This window comes from Scyliorhinus torazame, chromosome 7 (assembly GCF_047496885.1).
Source record: "Scyliorhinus torazame isolate Kashiwa2021f chromosome 7, sScyTor2.1, whole genome shotgun sequence".
Taxonomy (NCBI): Eukaryota; Metazoa; Chordata; class Chondrichthyes; order Carcharhiniformes; family Scyliorhinidae; genus Scyliorhinus; species Scyliorhinus torazame.
The window spans coordinates 304,851,480-304,876,365 of NC_092713.1; the positions used below are offsets into that span (position 1 = coordinate 304,851,480).

At 46.8% G+C, this 24,886-nt stretch overlaps 1 protein-coding gene across 1 annotated transcript in view; it reads left to right on the top strand.

Moving 5' to 3' along the window:
- The window catches only part of mgat4b (alpha-1,3-mannosyl-glycoprotein 4-beta-N-acetylglucosaminyltransferase B), a 452,622-nt gene that overhangs the window by 389,812 nt on the left and 37,924 nt on the right, over positions 1-24,886 (top strand). Inside the window, exon 9 of the mRNA XM_072512689.1 lies at positions 20,414-20,544. Coding sequence (XP_072368790.1) covers positions 20,414-20,544 — 131 coding nt within the window. The remainder of the gene's footprint in view (positions 1-20,413; positions 20,545-24,886) is intronic.

Here is a 24,886-nt window from a genome sequence, read left to right on the forward strand (position 1 = left end):
CTTGTGGTACACCACTAGTAACTGGACTCCAGTCTGAACATTTCCCATCAACCACCACCCTTTGCCTTCTTCCAGCTAGCCAATTTCTGATCCAAACTGCTAAATCACCCTGAATCCCATGCCTCTGTATTTTCTGCAATAGCCTACTGTGGGGAACCTTTTCAAACGCTTTACTGAAATCCATATACACCACATCAACTGCTTTACCCTCGTCCACCTGTTTGGTCACCTTCTCAAAGAACTCAATAAGGTTTGTGAGGCATGACCTACCCTTCACAAAACCATGTTGACTATCTCTAATTAAATTATTCTTTTCCAGATGATTGTACATCCTATTCTTGAACTTTTTAGGATTATGTCAGGGTTCTTTTTTCCCTCCATCTAGAAAACAAACAACTCAAATTTTTCGATGGTCTTGCGGCCTGCTAGATTTAATAATAAGCCTGTACCTTTTTCAACGTGTCAGGCAATGCAGCACCGCAGTAAATGCACCATTCCTCAGACTTTTCCCAATACCTACAATATTTTCATCAAAGATGAGTGGGTCGATGCAGCAAAATCCTGTGCCATATTGCCAACTCCTGACACCATGTAAATGTGTTGGATTCCCGAATCGCTGACAGCAAGGACTTTCAACAAAGAAAAGCTTATTCATCAGCTTAGCAGCTACTTCCACACTTGTGTTGTGCCCACGCTCCTGGGCTCGCGCACCATCACATTCTCACGTGACCACCAGGCCTACAAGCCTCACCATCGATGTTGTTTGTAAGCTGAGTAACTTTCCCTGTAAGACGTTCAAATGTGTGGCCAATTTTAAAGGGACTGTGTAGTGCAGTAAGCCAGCCATGCACAGTAAACAGTAGTTAGAGGGAACATTGCTTGCCACTCTGCCCGAAGCTATGTGGATGGTCCTTTAGGTCAGAGGAATCAGGCAATTGGGTGTAATAGTGTAGTTGTATGTTACTGGACTAGTGATGATAGAGAACAAAGTTCACATCATGGCGGGTACAATTGTGTCTTTTAAAAAGCATTTAGATAGTTACATGGGTAAGATGGGTATAGAGGGTTATGGGCCAAGTGCGGGCAACTGGGACTAGCTTAATGGTAAAAACTGGGCGGCATGGACTGGTTGGGCCGAAGGGCCTGTTTCCATGCTGTAAACTTCTATGATTCTATGATCCCACGCTAGGCATCTTGAGAATTTGAATTCAGGTTTTACAGAGAAGGAAATGTGAAAGTTGGAGAGGTTAGATATATATCCACTGACGTTTAGAAGAGTATGGCAACTTGATCAAAACCGTTTACGATCCTGTGGGGTATTGACAGACTGAATGTGGAGAGGATATTTCCTCTTGTCGGAGAATCTAGGGCTTGGGTTCACTGTTTAAAAATACTCATTTAAGACCGAGATGAGAATTTCTTTCTCTCAGAGGGTTGTGAGTTTCTGGAACATTCTCCCTCAAAAGGCAGTGGAGGCAGAATCTTTGAATATTTTTAAGGCAGGGCCAGATGGATTTTTGATCAACAAATGGTGTGAAAGGTTAATAGGGATAGGCAGGAATGTGGGGTTGAAGTGACAGTCAGGTCAGCCACCATCTTGTTGAATGCTGGAGCCGGCTCGAGGGGCCGAGAGGCCTTCTCCTCCTCATTCCTAAATCCCAACTAATGTCCTTTAGGGAAGGAAACCAGCCATCTTTACCTAGTCTGGGTCTAGAATTGACTTAGTCCCTTTACTAACCTGCAAGTAACCCAGTGAACCATTCAATTGGGCAATGAGGCGAGGGTCAATAAATGCCAATACGAAAGAAAACTCTAGCTGCTGCTTGACCAGGGCACTGTTCACCTTGATGCAGTTTCATGAGATTTAAATTCAAGTAATCTGGCAATATAACCCAGCATCCTGTTAACTTTGGCTTTCCTTGCAATGAAGAAACTATTCCTTTGCCACCTGCAGTGCTAATTTGTGCTGAATTTGGTTTGTTATTTGGCACTGCCGAGCTACATTCAGATTAGGTTCCATTGAATCTCTAATTAAACATAATACTTGTAAAGTTGCTAATTTTATGTTGATCAAGTCAACACTACATGGCCTTTATGGTTTCTAGAGACATGAAACGTTCCTAATGTGAAACCAAAAATTATTACAATATTAGGAGAACAGCTGGAGGTGTGTCTTAGGAATTCACAGCAGCTGTATCTTTGTTTTAAAATAATGAAAAAGTATCATGCATTGTACACTGATCTGTGCAGTTCAAAGTCAGCAAGGAAAACTAGATGCAACAAAATGAGTTCTGAAAACCTGGTTTCTATTTAATCCCCATTTTGGCTGAAAATGCGTCAGAATAGTGCACAACTGTAGTTTCCTGTACGTAGCTTTCAGGACATCTTGAGAATGGACAACTGGTTCATCATTTACTGATTGTTGTTTTTGTTCAATGTCGTAGAGATTATCACTACGTAGGTGCTACTTAATGAGTCTGCTTCCCCTCTTCCTCTCTTCTGCTTTATTCTTACAACCTCCTCACTCCACCCAAGAACTCTGTTCCTCAGATTTTAGCCTCTTGTGCACTATCCCTTTCCTTCACCAAACAACTAATGGCCATAACGTCAGCTGTTAAGCCTCGTACTCTGAAATTTCCCAACTTTTGGTCATCCTTCCTAATTTCCCCTTCGTTAGTGTGATGTCTATTGTTATCTCTGAAGCATCTTGGGGCATTTGTAAATTCTAGAGGTGCTATATAAATGCAAGTTGTTAGATAGATCACTATCACGGGGATGGGGGAGTGGGCCGAGGGGTATGTCCACACTCCGTGGGCCATATGGCCTCTTTCTGCGCTGCAGGGATTCTATGGATATTTTTATTCCACATTTTCAATTTTATACATAACAATAACAAACAGCCCAAAACCACCCCACCCCAACTAAAATAATCATATTTCTGTTTGCGGGAGCTTACTCTGTACAATTTGGTTATTGTGTTATCTGAACTTCAACAATGCTGACATTTGAAAGTACTAAATTAACTAAAACCCCATATTCGTACATTACCCACCTTGAGCGCTGTAACTGATGCACCATCTTATTCATGGATAATGGGTCAAACTGCATCTGCAGCTTCTTCCTACTAGCCAGGCTCTAGTAGGGTCACTCCAGTGCCTACCATCTACCTCCAAGATCTCATCTACCAACCTTTGGCATTCTTCTCTTGCCTCCCTATCCACCTCAGCCTTAAGCAAGATTATCTCCCCACTCACCACCATCTTCAGGTGGTGTACCTGGTACAGGTGGTGTGCCACAGTACCGAGGGTGAAATCTCCCCATTTTTGTTAAACCCCACATACTCACCAACCACCTTTGCCACCTTCACACAAAATCCCAAATTCGCCAACAGCCCCACATCAAACTCCATGCCTGCCGCTGAACTGGCCCCGTCTCCAAAACCACATCTACCAGGTACAGCGCATTATCCAAAACAACTATTGCAGAATATTCCGCTTTCCATTCTAAGGCTTCTATCGCACTTTGAAAAGATGAGCATGTTTTCAAGTTGCAGCATTGAATGTACGCAGGTAACACTTGTGTTCGGCAAGCTTTGTAGATGAGTGGAGCAGTTCTTCCTCGAGTGCAGTTACTGTTGGGTCCAAGAGGCTTTTTGTACTGCCCAGAAAATTTGTACATCACTTGAAATTTTAATTTCAATTAATCCTACCAAGCCAATTGATTATAAGTATCTTCATAAAGAGGTTGCTGGTTCTTTTCATACCAACACAGCTTAAACTTGCATCTTTTCAAATAGACTATAATTCAAAGCCTTTCATAGGAGCTTAGTCAGGCAAACATTGACATCAAACGCGAGAAAGGTGAGAATGAGAATGAGTTGGGGCTGGGGGAGGAAGCTGGTGACCAGCAGTTTGACCAAAGAGTTAAGTTTTAAAGAAAGAACTTGCATTCCTCTAGCACCTTTCTTGAACTTGGGTCTTCCTAAGAACTTTACAGTTAATTGAGTACTTTCAAAATGTCAGCATTGCTGAAGTCTAGAATTTTGATTAATTTATTTATTGTCACATGTACCAAAATACAGTGAAAAGTAACTGTGATTGTTGACAGTGCGGAACAAGGGGCCAAACAAACCAAATACATGAGCAAGAGCAGCATAGGGCGTCGTGAATAGTGTTCTGACAGGGAACAGATCAGTCCGAGGGGGAGTCATTGAGGAGTCTTGGAGCTGTGGGGAAGTAGCTGTTCCTATGTCTGAATGTGCGGGTCTTCAGACTTCTGTATCTTCTGCCTGATGGAAGGGCCTCGAAGAAGGCAATGCCTAGATAGGAGGGGTCTTTGATAATGCTGTCTGCTTTCCTGAGGCAGTGGGAGGTGTAGACAGAATCAGTGTGGGGGTGGCAAGCTTGTGTGATGCGTTGGGCTGAGTTCACCACAGTCTGCAGTTTCTTGCAATCTTGGACCGAGCAGTTGCCATACCAGGCTGTGATGCCGCTGGATAGGATGCTCTCTATCGCACATCTGTACCAGTTTGTGAGAGTCGATGCAGACATGCCACATTTATTTAGCTTCCGTAGGAAGTAGAGAGTTGGGCTTTCTTGACTGTTGCATCAATGTGAGTGGACCAGGACAGACTGTTGGTGATGGTGACCCCCAGGAACCCCCAGAAAACACAATAACTAAATTGTACAGAGCAAGTTCCCGCAAACAGAAATATGATTATTTTAGTGACATTGGTTGAGCTGTAAACGTTGGCCAAGGCACTGGGAAAAACTCCCCTGTTCCTCTTCAAATAGTGTCCCGGCCACCTTCATAACCACCTGAGAAAACAAATGGGGCTTCAATCTGACCTGAAAGATGGTGCGTCCGAAAGTGCAGTGTTCCCTCTGCACTACTCTGGCTGTGTCAAGCTGGATATTATGCTTGTATGGCTGAAGCTGGACTTGAACTCAAAGCATTTGAGTCGAGATTGCTACCTACCCACTGAGCTGTAGCTGAGAAATGGAGTTCCAGCAGAAGATCAGGCATGGTCTTATTTAATGGTGGAACAGGCTCGAGGAGCCGAATGGTTCTCTGTCCCTTCTATTTCTTATCTTGCTAAGGAAGGAGATGCCACCAAGGAGGGAATTCCAGGAATTGGGACCTACATAAGTGGAGGCATGACCACCAATAATGGGATAAAGAGGTAGAAACAAGAATGAAAGAGATTCACCTCAGCTCCAAGTACTTCCAGCTGCACAGGGGCACCAAGCAGGGATGCCGCTGTCGCCGCTGCTGTTCGCCCTAGCGATCGAACCATTAGCGATCGCTCTCGGAACAGCAAAGAACTGGACAAGGAGGCAGAAAGCATAGAGTCTCACTCGAAGCGGATGACCTGCTCCTCCACATCTCGGACCCACAAAGCAGCATGGAAGGACTCATCATGCTCCTGAAAGAGTTTGGTGCCTTCTCAGGCTACAAACTCAACATGAGCAAAAGTGAGTTCTTCCCGGTGAACCCGCAAGAGGGAGGGACAGCGCTGGTGGGACTGCTGTTTAAATGAGCCCGACACAAATTCCGCTACCTGGGGATCCAAATCGCTCATGACTGGATGGGGATCCACAAATGAAACCTGACCAGTCTGACAGTGGAAGTCAAAAGGACCTGCAGAGGTGGACCACACTCCCACTCTGCCTGGCAGGGAGAGTACAGACTATCAAAATGAACGTACTGCCCAGATACCTCTTCCTACTAAGATCCATCCCGATCTCTATCTCCAAGGCCTTTTTCCACGCACTGGACAAATTAATCAAGGCGTTTGTATGGGGGGAAAGAATCCTAGGATCACAAAGAAGGTCCTACAGAAAACAAAATCCAGGGGAGGGCTAGCCCTCCCAAACCTACAATTCTACCACTGGGCAGTGACGGCGGTGATCCTGAGGCCGAGTGGGTGTATGCAGAGGAGGCCTCCTGCAAGGGGACCTCTCTCCGGACCCTCGCCACGGCGGCACTCCCATCCCCGCCCAAGAAACACTCCAGCAGCCCAGTGGTGATAGCCACCCTCCAGACGTGGAACCAACTATGGCAGCAATTCGGACTGACCGAAATGTCCAATGAAGCCCCCATCAATAACCACAGATTAACACCAGTACTCACCGAAGCCACCTTCAAAAGGTGGAGACAGGTCAGGGCGGGACATTGACAGTCAGGGTCCTATACACTGACAGTAGGGTCACAACACTGGAAGAACTGACGCAGAGATTCCAACTAGCTAAAGGCAACAAACTCGGATACATGCAGCTTAAAAACTTCCTACGGAAGGAGACAAGGACATACTGCACAACAGACACTATTAGAAGAGCTACTGGACGCAGACATCCTAGGCAGAGGAAACTGTAGTGACATGTACGAACAACTGCTGGAGAGGGCTGACACCGAACTGGGCACATCAAGGAAGAAATGGGAGGAAGACTTGGGGTTCGAAATAGGGTGGGGATTCTGGAGTAAAGCACTGCACAGGTCAACTCTACCTCCATATGCGCGAGGCTCAACCTAGCGCAGCTAAAAGTGGTACATAGAGCCCACTTGACCAGAACCCGAATGTGCAAGTTCTTCCTGGAGGTGGAGGGTAGATGCGAACGGTGCCATGGAGGCCCCACCGTAGAATCCTGCTTGGTTGCCGATCAGCAGCACCACCTAAAGCTGCAGACTGGCTGTCTGACCTATCAGAATTTCTCCAAATGAAGAAAATCAAATTCACCATCCGTGGATCGGAAGAGGGCTTCCACAAAACGTGGGAGCCATTCACCCGACTGTTCCGAGACCTGTTTGTGGCCAACACATAAATAAATATACAGCCAGTAGCCAGGGGGAAATAGCCAGGACAAGATAGAAAGAGGAAAGCGAGGGAGGACCGGAGAGTTGCGGGTTGGGGGGGGTGGAGGGGCAGGTGAGGTAGCAATACCCAGCAAGAATAAAATAGGAACAGCAGTGAAAAGGGGGGGAATGCAGGGGGGGGGGGGGGGGGTGTCAATGAGAGAGGAGCTGGAGGGGGGGGGGAGGATCCATAGAGCTATAGATGGGGGGGGACTGTAGGCTGAGCCAGCCAGACGGCAACAGACTGTAAATAGAGAAACCTAAGAAGGAACCTTTGTGACTACAATAAATGAAAACGAACAGCAATGTATATAAATTTGAAAATGGCAATAAAAGGATTTTTTTTCAAAGAATGAATGAGAGGGGGCTCACTGCTACCTTCTCGAGGGCAATTAGGAATGAGCAATAAATGCTGGTCTGCCAGCAATGCTTATTCCATGGAAGAGTAAACAAAAGATAGATGCACTGGAGAAAGTATTTTAAAAAAGGATGAACTGAGAGGTTAGAACTACAAAGGAATACTGAACAGTCTGAAGCTCTTTCCTCAAGAGTAAAGAAGGCTGAGAATGGCCTACGATTACGAAGATGTTTCCACTTGTGGCCAAAACCAAAACTAACAGCCATAAATGTAATCATTAATAAATCCAATAGGAAATTTGGGAGAAATAAATTTCTTCATCCAGTGGAGTATTGTGCCTAATTTGGGAAGAATGCAAACGCTTTATAGATTTGCCAGAATGGTTCCCGGGATGAGGGATTAGTTCCAGGATATACAAGTGAAGCTGGAGTTGTTTTCCTTCAAGCAGAGGAGGCTAAGAGGAGATTGATAGGGATGTTTAAATAAAGCAAACAAGACACACTCTTTCCCATGGCCAATAACCAGGTGGCACAGATTTACGGTGATTGTCAACGGTGACATAAGGAAAAGCTTTTCTGTACAATGCATTGTTAGAATTTGGAATGCACTTATGGTGGAAGACGTAGTGCCGGCGAAGTGGGCGGAGGAGCTGGGATTGGAATTGGAGTATGGGGTGTGGTGCGAAGCCCTGCGGCGGGTGAATGCGATGTGTGTGAGATTAGGGTTGATACAGTTGAAGGCAGTGCATAAGGCCCATTTGACAAAGTCTAGGATGAGGACGTTGTTTGAGCGAATGGAGGATATGTGTGAGAAGAGCCTGGCTAATTGTGCACATGTTCTGATCGTGTCCTAAGCTCGTGAGGTTCTGGGTCTCCTTCTTTAGAACAATGTCAGTGATTCTACAAATTGAATTGAAGCCCTTTTTCCTTGAGGGGGGGGGGAGGGCATATTTGGGGTGTCAGACCTGCCGGAGCTGCACACTGAGGCGCTGATTGATCGAAGATGGGTGCTAATGGGGTGGAGGTCAGCTTCTCCACCCAGTGCCTCAGTGTGGCTGGGAGATCTTATGAAGTTTTTATATCTTAAGAAAGTTAGTACACCGTGAGGGGGTCCTTTGATTCACAAGGGAGCGGGAAGGTTTCAGGTGGTTTGTTATTGTTTTACTGTTATGTATAAAGTTGAAACGGTTGAGTAAAAAATATGATCAGGTGGTGGAGACCGATTCAGTAGTAGCTTACGAAATGGAGTTGGCAATATTTTCTCCTTCAAATATTAAATTGAGATGTGGGGAAAAATTGGGGGAGTGGAAGTAACTGGATTGATCTATAGAAGTGCCAGCACAGACTCAATGGGCTGAATGGCCTGCTGTGCCATATTATTGTATGGTTCAATGGTTACACCGTGGAATTCGCTGTCTCGGGAAGTGATTGATTGAGCTGAGTGCTTTAGATGCATTCAAGGGGAAGCCAAACAAAACACGTGAGGGAGAAAGGAAGAGAAAAAAGGATATGCTGATAAGATAATGTGAAGCAGAGGTGGAAGGTATTTTGAAGCATAAGCACTGGGGGGATTCAGTTGGCCTGTTCCTGTGCTGCAAATGTTGTGTTCTATATTCAGTTTGGAACATTCAGCTCTAGTTAAACCTGTTTGTTTCTGTCACTGTCTGTGGGGAGTCTGCACGTTCTTCCCGTGTCTGCGTGGGTTTCCTCCGGGTGCTCCAATTTCCTCCCACAGTCCAAAGATTGTCTGGTTAGGTGGATTAGCCATGCTAAATTGCCCTTCATGTCCAAAAAGTTTAGTTGGAGTTACGGGGATGGGATGGAGGTGTGGGCTTGGGTGGGGTGCTCTTTCCAAGGGCCGGTGCAGACTCAATGGGCCGAATGGCCTCCTTCTGCACTAAATTCTATGATTCTTTGTCCTGTTTCCCCGCTCTAGTCAGTGTTAATCTTGACAGCTGTGGTCAGGGAGTTATGCCACACCGCGCACACAATGAGTCTGTCATCACACCAGCTGTTTGAGTGGGAGGAGCAGGGGAGGACTTGCAATCTATCTCAGCCTCACGACAATGGAGAGCTACCCTCTGGGGAACAAGGCAGTCAGGGCCCAGATCCATGGAAATGTGTGTGGCTTTTTCATTCATTCATCTCACCAGGGAATGCTCCATGAAGTTGACTAAATTGATTGTACACAAAGGTCCAGATTAGCCAGTACTGGATTGTTATTAAAAAGGCTATTATTAGTGCAGTGAACAGTATTTAGATGGAATATAATTGCTTTATTTTCTGTCTAATTTTTAGCACAAGGTGCAGTTAACTGTACTTTAAAAGTGACATTTTTCTTTTTTTCTCTATTCCCATCACACAAACCCGTAGAATCATTAGTAACAGTTAACTTGAAAATAAAAGGATTAAAGCCGATATATATCATGCTAAATAATTATTTGAACTGGTATATTTTCCCCGACACAATTGCACCTCTGTAACAGTCTTGGCAGCTTCAGCACGGGTCTCTTGATGTGGTCAGCAATTTGTTTCTCCTAAGTTAACCGCAGCATATTTTTATTGAACGCCCCCGACAATGACGGTTTGCTGAGCCGCATACAAATTGGAACAAGCTCAACATTGGCTCCATGCTTGAAAGCTGCAGTATTCCCTGCATTCTTGTTTGCTGCCTTAATTTTGGGAGAGAAAGAGCTGGCAGGGATTTTGATTTTGGATAGCATGAATGAGTTACTTACCACCTGTGTCACTTCTGGTGCTGGTTCAAGTTTCAGAACAATGCCTGGCACCATTATTGGCTACCTTATTGGTCAGAGTGTGAAACGCTCATTCCTCACATTAGGCTTTTGTAACTTGGAGCCTAATCTCTGCAATTCACTCTCTAAACCCCTCTCTCCTTCTTTAAGATGTTTCTTAAAATCCAGCTTTTTGACATAAACTTTTGGTCACTTGTCCTAATAGCTCCTATGTGACACTTTGTCACTTTTTTCTGATTACGTTCCTGCAAAGTGACTTAAAAAACCTTTCAACGGGCTGGAGCTTGGAAAAAAAACATAGTCTCGATATTCCACGAGGGGAGGTCATATTGTTGCTTGTGCTTTCTTTCAAATGAGATCTTAAACTGGGACCCCCATCTGCCTCTGCGGGTAGATGTAAGAGATCCCGTGGCACTATTTCAAAGAAGAGAGGGTGTTGTTCCTGGTATCCTGCCCAATATTTATCCTTCAACATCTTAAAACAAATTATCTGGTCATTATCACATTGCTGTTTAAGGGATCTTGCTGCGTACAAATAGGTTGCTGCATTTCCTACCTTACGACAGTGACTGTTTTATTCTTTCATGGTATGTGGACATTTCCTGCCCATTCCTAATTGCCCTCGAAGGTGACAGCGAGCCAGCTACAACCTTGTGGCTTACTGGGCCATTTCAGAGGGCAGTTAAGAGTCAATCATGTTGCTCTGAGTCTGGGGTCAAATGTAGGCCAGGACGAGGTCAGGAGAGCAGATTTCCTTCCCTGAAGGACATTAATAAAGCAGATGGGTTTCTATGACAGTCGATGATAATTCATGATGACCATTATTTTTATAAAATAAACATTTTTTTGAGGTATTTTTTGGTATTATAACAACAACACAATAAGCAATGTACATGAAACTATAAACATAGTGCAAAAGCCGTCTCCCTCCCTTACAGGTCCCACCTTTATTAACCCCCTACTCTAAGCTAAACTAACCCCCACCTCCCCTTCTGCTGACGATTAATTTTCCGCGAAGAAGTCTACGAACGGTTGCCACCTCCGGTTGAACCCTAACAGTGACCCTCTCAAGACAAACTTGATTTTCTCCAAACCGAGAAAGCTAGCCATGTCCGATAGCCAGGTCTCCGACTTTGGGGGCTTTGAGTCCTTCCAAGCTAATAGTACCCGTCTCCGGGCTACCTGGGAAGCAAAGGCCAGAACGGCTACCTCTTTCTCCTCCTGGATTCCGGGATCCTCCGACACCCCGAAAATCGCCACCTCTGGACTCAGCGCCACCCTTGTTTTAACACCGTGGACACGACATCTGCAAACCCCTGCCAAAATCCCCTAAGCTTCGGACATGCCCAGAACATGTGGACATGGTTCGCCGGTCCTCCCGCACATTTTGCACACCTGTCTGCCACCCCAAAGAATCTGCTCATCCGGGCCGCTGTCATGTGAGCCCGGTGAACGACCTTAAATTGTATCAGGCTGAGCTTGGCACATGTTGCGGATGCGTTGACTCGACTCAACGCGTCCGCCCATAGACCATCCTCTATCTCAACTCCCAGCTCCTCCTCCCACTTGCGCTTCAGCTCCTCGGTCTGCGTCTCCTCTGACCCCCTAAGTTCCTCGTAAATGTCCGAGACGCTCCCTTCACCTACCCACCCTCTGGAAACTACCCTGTCCTGAATCCCCCTTAGCGGTAGGAGTGGGAAGGTTGACACCTGTTTACGTAGGAAGTCCTGCACTTGCAGATACCTGAATTTGTTTCCCCTCGCCAACCCAAACTTCTCCTCCAGCGCCCTCGTACTCAGAAAGCTCCCCTCGATAAACATATCCCCCATCCTCTCATTCCCTGCTCTCCGCCATATCCGGAACCCCCCATCCATTCTTCCCGGGGCAAACCGGTGATTATTACAGATTGGGGACTAGACCGATGCTCCCTCTGCTCCCACATGTCTCCTCCATTGCCCCCAGACTCTCAGGGCCGCCGCCCACCATCACGGGGCTGGTGGAGTATCGTGCCGGCGGGAACGGCAGAGGCGCTGTTAGCAACGCCCCAAACTGGTGTCCTTGCCTGAAGCCGCCTCCATATGCTCCCATGCCGACCCCTCCCCCACCACCCACTTCCTGATCATGGCTATATTCGCCACCCAGTAATAGTTACTAAAATTTGGCAGCGCCAGCCCGCCCTCTCCCGACTACTCAAGCATTACCTTCCTTACCTGCGCAAGCAAAGCCAGAGATCACTTTGTTGACCAGTTTAAAAAAGGACTGCGCAATAAAGATGGGGAGACATTGAAACACGAACAGGAATCTCGGGAGGACCGTCATCTTCATCGTCTGCACCCTCCTAGCTAATGACAACGGGAGCGCACCCCATCTCCGAAAATCGTCCTTCATTTGGTCAACTAGCCGGGCCAGATTTAATTTATGAAGCTGGTCCCATTCCCGCACCACTTGAATGCCTAGGTACCTAAAACTTCCCCCTACTAATCTAAACGGCAGCTCCCCCAATCGCCTCTCCTGTCCCCTCGCCTGGACCGCAAACATCTCAGACCAGCCCCTTGAGGCTGTCAGAGCAATTGCCAACGGCTCTGTAGCTAGCACGAACAATAGTGGGGAGAGGGGGCATCCCTGTCTCGTCCCCCGGTGCAGTCTAAAATAGTCCAATGTCCTATTTGTCCATGCACTTGCCACAGGAGCCTGATACAGCGACCTGACCCAGTCAATAAAGCCCCGCCCAAATCCGAACCGTCCCAGTACCTCCCACAGATAATCCCATTCTACCCGATCAAAAGCCTTCTCTGCGTCCATTGCGACCACTACCTCCAGCTCCGTACCTTCCGGGGGCATCATGATCACATTTAACAACCTTCTTACATTGGCCACCAACTGCCTACCCTTAACAAACCGCGTCTGGTCCTCTGCAATAACGTCTGGAACACAATCCTCAATCCTGGAGGACAAACTTTTGGCCAGCAGTTTGGCATCCACATTCAACAGGGATATCGGCCTGTAGGACCCACACATCTCCGGGTTCTTGTCCCGCTTCAGAATCAACAAAATCGTGGCCTGTGACATTGTCTGGGGAAGCACCCCTCTTTCCCTTGCCTCATTGAACATCCTCAACAACACCGGCCCCAATATCTTAGAGAACTTTTTTTTAAACTCCACTGGGTACCCGTCCGGCCCCGGGGCTTTACCCGCCTGCATGGCCTTCAGACCCTCCATTATCTCTTCCAACCTGATTGGGGCCCCCAGCCCTTCTACTACCTCCCCGTCAGCCCCCTCAAGAAGTGCCGCATCCCCTCCGGCCCCGTAGGGGATTCCAACCTATACAGCCTGCTGTAGAAATCCCTAAATGCATTATTCACCCCTGCTGAATCTGCAACCAGGTTCCCATCTCCGTCATTTACTTTCCCTATCTCCCTGGCTGTCTCCCTCTTTCTAAGCTGCTGTGCAAACATTCTGCTGGCCTTATCTCCATACTCCTAGATCGCCTCCCTCGCCATTCTCAACTGCTCCACCGCCCTCCCTGTGGTTAACAAGCCGAACACTGCCATGCCCTTAAAAGTCCTGCCTCTGGGGTCTCCGCATACCTTCTATCGATCTGTAGTATCTCCTTTACCAGTCGGTCTGTCTCTGCCCTGTCCACCTTCTCCCTATGGGCCCGTATCGAGATCAACTCCCCTCTGACCACCGCCTTCAGCGCTTCCCAGACCATCGCTGCTGAAATTTCCCCCGTGTCGTTGACCTGCAGGTAGTTCTGAATACATTTCCTCAGCTGCTCGCACGCCCCTTCGTCAGCCAAAAGTCCCACATCTAACCTCCAGTGCGGGCGCTGGTTACTGTCTTTACTAACCTGCAGGTCAACCCAGTGCGGAGCATGGTCTGAGATTGTGATCGGCGAGTACCCCGTGCCCACCACCCCAGCCAGTAAGGCCCTGCTCAAAATGAAGAAATCAATCCGTGTGAGGAGAAGGAGAACTCCTTCACCCTCGGCTGCCCAAATCTCCATGGATCTCCCCCCCCCCCCCCCCCAAGTATCTTCCCCAGTATCCTCTTTCTGAACTCCACATCATCCCAATTTGGCGCATTCACATTTACTAATACCACTTGCACCCTCCCAGTTTCCCACTGACCATAATGTACCGACCTCCCACATCCGAAACTATTGTACCCGCCTCAAACACCACCCGCTTATTGATCAGGATCGCAACCCCTCTAGTCTTTGAATCCAATCCCAAGTGAAAGACCTGACTGACTCAGCCTTTCCTCAATCTAATCTGCTCAGTAACTCTATGGTGCGTCTCCTGCAACATTGCCACGTCCGCCTTCAGTCCCTAAGATGCGCGAACACACGTGCCCTCTTGACCAGCCCATTTAACCCTCGGACATTCCAGGTGATCAGCCTAGTTGGGGGGCTCATTGCCCCCATCCCCTTCGCCGATCAGCCATCCCCTTTTTTGGGCCCGCCTCCAGCCCATGCTCCGCGCCTCCACCGGCCTGCCCCCAGGCAGCCACCGCCCCCAACCTCCTCTCTGTCCCTTGGCCCAAGTCCCTCCCTCGTCAGCAGAACATTCCCCCCCCCCCCCCCCCCCCGGTAACAACACTCTGTAACCCAACCCCTTTGATAAACCAAACATATGCACACCCCCCACTGCGCTTCCGTGAGCTAGCCCGCCCAGCTAGCTTGGTGGCCCTCAACCCTGGCGCCGAATAGTCTTCCACCTATTGTCCCCGTCCCCCACCCGCTCATACAAACATACTCCAATATCAAACAATCCCCACACAATTGCCCGACAGAAAAACACCAAGATCTAAACAAGCACACCTCCATCCCCCAACAGTGCAAATGAAAACTTTAACTCGCTGGTCCCAAATCAATACAGAAGGCATTACAAACAGCTTCCACAAAACGAAAAGCGAGAATTTCTTTTTGAAAGAACTGAAAAAAAAGATTAAACAAGCATGAATGTTGCAGCAAAGTTCAAAAGTTCTCAGTCCACCACCAGTCCTTTCCTTTTCATGACATCCAGCACGTCCTCCGGCGACTCGAAATAAAAATGCTGTTCCTCGTACGTGACCCAGAGACGGGCCGGATAAAACAGTTCAAACTTCACCTTTTTCTTAAAAAGGATTGACCTAATCTGTTTGAAGCCTGCTCTTCTCCTGGCCACTCAGGTCTTGGTAGACCCACAGGATACTATTGTCCCACTTACAGCTCCGTGTCTGTTTGGCCCACTGTAGAATGCGCTCCTTATCCAAGTACCTGTGGAATCTCACCACCATTGCCCTCGGGAGGAGGGGGGGGGGGGGGGGGGGGATCTCCCGTTTGCGGCTTCCTCGCAAGTGCTCTGTGAGCCCTGTCCACCTCCAAGGGTCAGGAGAATGTCCCATCCCCCAGCAGCTTCTCAAACATGTCTGCGATGTATTCCCCAGCGTCCATTCCTTCGGACCCCTCCGGGAGCCCAACGATTCTCAAGTTCTGCCGGCGGGACCTGTTCTCTAGGTCCTCCACCTTCTCCAGGAGCTTCTTCTGCTGGTCTCTCAGCATCCCCACTACCAACTCCACCGCAGTTTGATATTCCTCCTGCTCAGCCAGTGCCTTCTCCACCTTGTGGATCGCCCGATCTTGGGCGTCCAATCTAAGCTCCAGCCGCTCAATCGACTCTTTTATCGGGTCCAAGCAGTCCCGTTTCTGCTTAGCAAAGCCTTCCTGGATAACTTGCATCAGCTGCTCCATTGGCCGCTGGGCCGACAAACCAGAGGTCCGGTCTTCTGCAAAAATACTTCATTGTCTGAAATGTGCTTTGAGACTTCTGGCGGTTGCAAAAAGTGCTTGATGAATGCAAGACACAATGTAAATGCTGGGCTGTGGCTCTGTGAGTTTTTACTTTTGCTTTGAGTTTGGACTGGTTTGAACTGCACGGGTTGAAAGATGTGTGCTCCGTTCTCTACAGTTCTCCCTGTACACACATGACTGTGTGGCAGATTTAACTCCAACTCAATCTATAAGTTTGCGGATGATACAACTGTGGTGGGCAGCATCTCAAACAATGATGAATCAGACTACAGGAGGGAGATAGATCACTTGGTTGCATGGTGTACCGAAAACAACCTCTGTTGTTGGAAAAATGTTGGAAAGACCAAGGAACTGATCATCGACTTCAGGAAGCGTAGCACGACACACACTCCCGTCTGCATCAATGGCTCCGAAGTGGAGATGGTCGATAGCTTTAGGTTCCTTGGGATCACCATCACCAACAGTCTGTCCTGGTCCACTCGCGTTGATGCAACAGTCAGGAAAGCCCAACAACGTCTCTACTTCCTACGGAAGCTAAAGAAATATGGCATGCCTGCATCGACTCTCACAAACTTCTACAGATGTGGGATAGAGAGCATCCTATCCAGCTGCATCACAGCCTGGTATGGCAACTGCTCAGCCCAAGATCGCAAGAAAGTGCAGAGTGTGGTGAACTCAGCCCAACGCATCACACAAACTTGCCACCCCCACATTGATTCTGTATACACCTCTCGCTGCCTCAGGAAGGCAGACAGCTTTATCAGAGACCCCTCCCACCCAGATATTGCCTTCTTCCAGACCCTTCCATCAGACAGAAGATACAGAACAAAGAACAAAGAAATGTACAGCACAGGAACAGGCCCTTCGGCCTTCCAAGCCCGTGCCGACCATGCTGCCCGACTAAACTACAATCTTCTACACTTCCTGGGTCCGTATCCCTCTATTCCCATCCTATTCATGTATTTGTCAAGGTGCCCCTTAAATGTCACTATCGTCCCTGCTTCCACCACCTCCTCCGGTAGCGAGTTCCAGGCACCCACTACCCTCTGCGTAAAAAACTTGCCTCGTACATCTACTCTAAACCTTGCCCCTCTCACCTTAAACTTATGCCCCCTAGTAATTGACCCCTCTACCCTGGGGAAAAGCCTCTGACTATCCACTCTGTCTATGCCCCTCATAATTTTGTAGACCTCTATCAGGTCTCCCCTCAACCTCCTTCGTTCCAGTGAGAACAAACCGAGTTTATTCAATCGCTCCTCATAGCTTATGCCCTCCATACCAGGCAACATTCTGGTAAATCTCTTCTGCACCCTCTCTAAAGCCTCCACATCCTTCTGGTAGTGTGGCGACCAGAATTGAACACTATGCTCCAAGTGTGGCCTAACTAAGGTTCTATACAGCTGCAACATGACTTGCCAATTCTTATACTCAATGCCCCGGCCAATGAAGGCAAGCATGCCGTATGCCTTCTTGACTACCTTCTCCACCTGTGTTGCCCCTTTCAATGACCTGTGGACCTGTACTCCTAGATCTCTTTGACTTTCAATACTCTTGAGGGTTCTACCATTCACTGTATATTCCCTACCTGCATTAAACCTTCCAAAATGCATTACCTCACATTTGTCCGGATTAAACTCCATCTGCCATCTCTCCGCCCAAGTCTCCAAACAATCTAAATCCTGCTGTATCCTCTGACAGTCCTCATCGCTATCCGCAATTCCACCAACCTTTTTGTCGTCTGCAAACTTACTAATCAGACCAGTTACATTTTCCTCCAAATCATTTATATATACTACAAACAGCAAAGGTCTCAGCACTGATCCCTGTGGAACACCACTGGTCACAGCCCTCCAATTAGAAAAGCATCCTTCCATTGCTACTCTCTGCCTTCTATGACCTAGCCAGTTCTGTATCCACCTTGCCAGCTCACCCCTGACCCAGTGTGACTTCACCTTTTGTACTAGTCTACCATGAGGGACCTTGTCAAAGGCCTTACTGAAGTCCATATGGACAACATCCACTGCCCTCCCTGCATCAATCATCTTAGTGACCTCCTCGAAAAACTCTATCAAGTTAGTGAGACACGACCTCCCCTTCACAAAACCATGCTGCCTCTCACTAATACGTCCATTTGCTTCCAAATGGGAGTAGATCCTGTCTCGAAGAATTCTCTCCAGTAATTTCCCTACCACTGAAGTAAGGCTCACCGGCCTGTAGTTCCCTGGATTATCCTTGCTACCCTTCTTAAACAGAGGAACAACATTGGCTATTCTCCAGTCCTCCGGGACATCACCTGAAGACAGTGAGGATCCAAAGATTTCTGTCAAGGCCTCAGCAATTTCCTCTCCAGCCTCCTTCAGTATTCTGGGGTAGATCCCATCAGGCCCTGGGGACTTATCTACCTTAATATTTTTTAAGACACCCAACACCTCGTCTTTTTGGATCTCAATGTGACCCAGGCTATCTACACACCCTTCTCCAGACTCAACATCTACCAATTTCTTCTCTTTGGTGAATACTGATGCAAAGTATTCATTTAGTACCTCGCCCATTTCCTCTGGCTCCACACATAGATTCCCTTGCCTATCCTTCAGTGGGCCAACCCTTTCCCTGGCTACCCTCTTGCTTTTTATGTACGTGTAAAAAGCCTTGGATTTTCCTTAACCCTGAAGACTCGCACATCCAGACATAGGAACAGCTTCTTCCCCACAGCTACGAGACCCTCGACGTCTCCCCCTTGGACTGATCGGTTCCCTGTAAGAATACTATTCACGACGCCCTATGATGCTCTTGCTTATGTATTTGCTTTGTTTAGTCCCTTCTTCCGCACTGTAACCAATCACTGTTTTGTCGATGTACCATTTGTCAATGTTCTCTGTTGATTATTCTTGTGTCTACTATGTACGTCCTGTGTACGTTCCTCGGCCGCAGAAAAATACTTTTCACTGTACTTCGGTACATGTGACAAGAAATCAAATCAAATCAAGTGTCTCTCTAGCTTCATTTTAAAAGCTGTTTCCAGACTGCTTGATAACGTAAAAGAGATAATTGTTTTCTGGAAAGAATTGAAACCTGCTGTTTGAAAAGGGGAACAGAATATCAATAACAACAAGTCTTATACCAGTGAGAATGCCGTGTGCTGGGCCTCACCTTTGAAAAGGGGTTTCGGGTTTTACTTGGATTTCGTTATTGAATTGGAACAGTTGAGGGGGAATTCATTTAGGGTTATACATCGATTACTTTAGCTGTGTGGGGTCTTTATGTTTGAGGTTGATAAAAATTCTTAGTGTGTGTGTTTATACAACTGTTAACTAAATTCGTAGAATAAAGCTTGTTTGTTGATTAAAAGTGCCTAAGATCTCTGTTGACTAACACCTGAAAGGCAGGCTCTTGTGCTCATCGTAACCAAAATCAATAAACAGTTATAGGTCAGGAGAACTCCATAATATACTTTGGAGTTTTCTAAACCCTGGCCCAGAATAACTTTAATATACTATCATGCTTGCTTTGGAGGCGATACAGCGAAGATTCACTAAATTGGTCCCTAGGGTGAGGGGGTTGTCCTGTGAGTAAATTTGCTTCATCGTCTCTAGAAGAATGAGAGGTGATCTCATTGAAACCTATATAATTCTGCAAGATCTTGATAAGGCGGATGCTACAAGATTGTTTCTGCTGGTCGGAGAATCTAACATACGAGGGCACAGTCTCTGGATTGAGGGCCAATCATTTAGAAATGAGATGAAGGGAAATTACTCCACTCAAAGGGCTGTGAATCTTTGGAATTCTCTACCCCAAAGGGTTTTGGATGCTCCATTTGAATACATTTAAAGCTGGGCTAGACAGATTTTTGGTCTTTCAGAGAATGAAGGGATATGGGGTGCGGGTGGAGAAATTGAGTTGAAGTCCGAGATCAGCCATATGGTATTGAGTGGCGGAGCAGGCCCGATGGGCCTTGTGGTCTACTCCTCCTATTTCTTATGTTCCTGTATTAATGGAAATTCCATCATGTCAGATGGTTGTGCCATTGCACTTAAGCAAATTGCCATGGGGGATCGCCGATGGTTGGAACCTGAATGTTTTATGGTTATTTTGAGTACTCTAAATTTAAAAATATCTATATTTTGTCAATTCGTATTTGTGAACTTTACGCTGAAATGACTTGTAGTCCAGGATGTATAATAAATGCTTTGGAACATGGAACTGTACAGGAATGGAAGTGGTCATCGCATTTCATCTGGTCAATTGGTGTCTCTGACTGACTCGCGTCCTCTTTCTTTTTTCTCTCTCTCTCTCCTTTCTGCAAGTTATCTATCCAATTACAACTTGGCATTGCTGATGATGTATCCTTGAACAAACGGTTGCCCACTCTGAGTAAAGTAGTTAAATCTGCATTGCTTGTTCACCATCTGTCTTTCTGAACTCAATCCATGGCTCTGTGTAGTTTGAAATGTATCAAACACATTTCGAGTGAATTTATCCATGGCACTCCGAAAGAGACTGGTGTTTACCCAGTTCTCCAATCGTTTCCTTAATTACCACATGGCACAACTGCCAGTTCTGCAGTCACAAAAATTGGCATTGCTTAATTGATACAGTTTATATTCACTAAATGTCAGTAGTCGATATTAACAGTATTTTGGATTATTCTGTCTAGGAAAAATGTTCAAATCACTGGATCTAAGTCTGATTGTGGAGTTTATTTTGATGTTCTACAAGGACAAGCCCATTGATTGGCTGCTGGACCATGTTCTGTGGGTTAAAGTCTGTAACCCAGAAAAAGACGCAGTAAGTGTAACATTGATGTAGTTCATCGAACCAGATGTCTTGTTTTGCTATCTATGCAACCCACTCTCCCCTTTTGTTAGTTTCCTCTGCACCCGCCACCTTAAACATTCACTCCCTCCAGCACCAATGCACCGTGGCAGTAGTGTGTACCATCCCCAAGAAATTCGCAGAAATTCGCCAAGGCTCCTTCAAAAGCACTTTCCAAATCTGCGATCATCTCTACCTAGGAGGACAAGGGCAGCAGATGTATGGAAACACCACCATCCGCAAGTTCACCTCCAATTCACAGACCATCCTGATTGGGAAATATATCCAGCAGCATGGTAACACAGCGGTTAGCACAGTTGCTTCACAGCTCCGGGGTCCCAGGTTCGATTCCCGGCTTGGGTCACTGTCTTGTGTGGAGTCTGCACGTTCTCCCCGTGTCATAGAACATAGAACATACAGTGCAGAAGGAGGCCATTCGGCCCTTCGAGTCTGCACCGACCCACTTAAACCCTCACTTTCACCCTATACCCAGAACCCAATACCCCCTCCTAACGTTTTTGGACACGAAGGGCAATTTAGCATGGCCAATCCACCTAACCTGCACGTTTTTGGACTGTGGGAGGAAACTGGAGCACCCGGAGAAAACCCACGCAGACACGGGGAGAACATGCAGACTCCGCACAGACAGTGACCTAGCGGGGAAGCGAACCTGGGACCCTGACGCTATGAAGCCACAGTGCTGTCCACTTGTGCTATCCGTGTCTGCATGGATTTCCTCCACGTGCTCCGGTTTCCTCCCACAGTCCAAAGATGTGCAGGTTAGGTGGATTGGCCACGATAAATTGCCCTTCGTGTCCAAAAAATGTTAGGTGGGGGTTACTGGGTTACGGTGATAGGGTGGAGGCGTGGGCTTAAGTAGGGTGCTCTTTCCAAGAGCTGGTGCAGACTCCATGGGCCGAATGACCTCCTTCTGCACTGTAAATTCTATGATCTTAGTTCCTTCACTGTTGCTGGGTCAGAACTCTGGAACTCTCTTCATTACAGCACTGTGGGTGCACCTACAACTCGTGGACTGCAGCGGTTTCAAGAAGGCAGCTCACCATCATCTTCTCGAAGGCAATTAGAGAGGGGCAATAAATGCTGGCTGAGCCAGTGACACCCACGTCCCATGAGTAAACTTTAAAGAAATTTGATAGATCCACCAAAATAAACTCCTCTCCCTCCACCAACCATGCAACATGGCTGCAGCATTTATTTTCCATAGGATGCACTGTAGCAACTCGCCATGGCGTATTCAACAGCATCTCACAAAGCTATGACCTCCATCAACTAGAAGGATAAAGACAAGAGACGCATGGAAACACTGACACTTCCGAGCCGTCCTCTGAGTCGCTTATTCATTTGTTCATTGCCTCTGGGTCAAAATCCAAGAACTACTTAACTGTGGCAATACCTTCACCACATGGACTTCATTGATCCAAGAAAGTGGACAATCGCCACCTTCTCAAGGGCACCAAGGGTGGGGAATAAATGCAGGCCTTGCCAGTGCCACCTGCATCGTGAGAATGAATCATCAAACTAACTTAAAATACTGAAATTGAGCTTACAAATGCCAATCACCTCATGGCACCGAGGACCCAGGTTCGATCCTGGCCCCGAGTCACTGGCCGTGTGGAGTTTGCACATTCTCCTCGTGTCTGCATGGGTCTCACCCACCTAAACTCAAAAGATGTGCAGGGTACATGAATTAGCCATGATAAATTGCCCCATAATTGGAAAACACTTTTTTTTAATGTTTTAAATAAATGCTAATCATTGATTGGTGCTGACGCAGCTAATCTGATCTAGGCTATATTTGGAATACTACAATCGGGCATCCTTGTGCACGTGGACACGGGAACAGGAAGAGGATGTTCAGTCCTCGAGCATTGCTGATCTCTACCTCAACACCAGTTACCCAACTTTGATTAATCTCTTAATGCCCTTAACGAACAAAAATGTATCCATTTCACTCTTGAAAATTTCAAATCACACCCTGTATCCACAACCCTTTGAGGGGGCAAATTCCAGATTTTTATTTATATTGTCTGTGGAAAAATACTTCCTGAGTTCACTGTTAAATGCCCCAGCGCTAATTGTGGGCATTAACGAGTGGAATGAGAAACCAGGGCTTCTGCTACCATTCTGAAAATCCTCAAATTTGTGGATGTTGGGTGAGGGCAGGATTGGTCTTGGCTATGATACTTTATCACTCACCAATTCCCCTTTCACCATGCTTCTGACCCAGGCTTTGATTAGGCTTTGGACACCAGTCTAGGCCTGTGCAAAAAGAATAGCTTTTTGAATGCGTTGCTATGCGAATCACAGGCCGGCAAGACCCCATGGCCCATTGAACCTGTCCTACACAACTGCAATACCTTGTACATCATAATACACCCCACCCAAACATTGTGAGCCCTTGGGAGAAGTGAAAAATCAGATTTAAAAAGCCAAGCCAATTCTAGGGTTGGGGAAACCCGGGAAATAATCCAAGAGATGACCGTGGCCCTAAAATTCCTGAAGCTCCTACCCTTTTGTAAAAGGAAATGTCTATCCCAGCCAGAATCCAGCCCAGCTCTCACTTGGCGTTTGAGTCAGTGTCCCCTGCTCAAAATGGCAACCTGTTCCAGAGGTCCATTATTCACCAGGAAAAGAACTACCTCTTAACATCTAACTTGGATCTGGTTTTGCATAATGTATAATTCTGATCCTTGGCCCTCCCTGGCCTAATTAATTGGAGTCTGTCCCCAAGGAGTCTTATTCCAAAATGAGGGAGCAAGAAAACTACAATGTTATGTCATCTGTCAGCAGCCAGGTGAAATTTCATTTGAGAACCCTGGTGAGAGCTGATGGGTGGTTTTTACGGCATTATTATCCATGATGTGAGGGATGCTTGTGAATCAAGTCAGCAGCAGTCCCCAAGGTAATTTGTATTCAGATTGCAGCTGCACTGTTTTAAACCCTCTCATATAGTGACTAACTCAGCAGCAGATAATTAATGGTAATCTGACTGTTCTCACTGCAGGAGGTGAGCACAGACGCTCTTATTTATTTGACTTTCCTTGATTTCCAATTCCTCATTTGCACATTTTGGGTAAGCATCTTCAATTAAACATGGGCTAATGAAGAGCCTTGTGTCTCAAAACACTTCATGTGCAGTGAACATGAAAGTGGAATGATTGCAGCTTTAATAGACATACACAGATCATTTTGTGCACAACATGATGGGGTGAAGAGGAATGTTTTAAATATCTGCCATGAGGTACAAATGCACCACCTGAAAGAGCAGCAGAAGCAGATTCAGTACCATCTTTCAAAATTGGATAATTTACAGAGCAAGAGTGAAGAGCAAGGGGAATGTGCCTAATTGAAGAGCTCTTTCAAACTGCTGGCACGGGAACAGTGAGCTGAATGGTGTCCTCTGCGCTGTATCATTCTGTGATTCTGTAACAGGATGCCATTAGCAGAAACAAGACAGAGTTCATCTGTGTTCGGTCATGTTGGTTGAGGGGATAATATTGACCAGCAAACTGTATATCCCCAAATTATAATCATAGAATCCCTACAGTGCTGAAGGAGGCCATTGGACCCATAGAGCCTGCACCAACCTTCCGAAAGAGTACTCTAACTAGGCCCACTCCCTGCCTATCGCCATAATCCCGTAACCCCACTAACTTTGGACACTATGGGACAAATTAATATGGCTAATCCACCTAACCTGCACACCTTTGGAATGTGGGAGGAAACCTGAGAACCCAGAGGAAACCCACACGAGGAGAATGTGCAAACTCCGCACAGTCACACAAGGCAGAAATTGAACTCGAGTCCCTGGCGCTGTGAGGCTGTGTTTATAAAGAGAAAACTTTAGGGCGGCACAGTGGTGCAGTGGTTGGCACTGCTGCCTCACGGCGCTGAGGACCCGGGTTCAATCCTGGCCCTGGGTCACTGTCCGTGTGGAGTTTGCACATTCTCCCCGTGTGTGCGTGGGTCTCACCCCCAGCCAAAGGTTTACAGGGTAGGTGGATTGGTCACACTAAATTGCCTCTTAATTGGGAAAAAAAATAATTGGGTCCACTAAATTTTTAAAAATTAAAGAAAAAACTTTAAGGACTTCAACTTATTTTTAATAAATTTAGAGTACTCAATTTTTTCCGATTAAGGGGAATTAATTTTTTCCAATTAAGACCTGGGAGATGACGAGAAGTGAAGGGTGGAGAGAGAGGTAGAGAGGGGGTTTGGGGTTACTTCACAAGGGCAGAGAGGTTGAGAACTGCTTGATATGAGGGGAGATGACCGTGGTTGCTTTTAAAAGGAG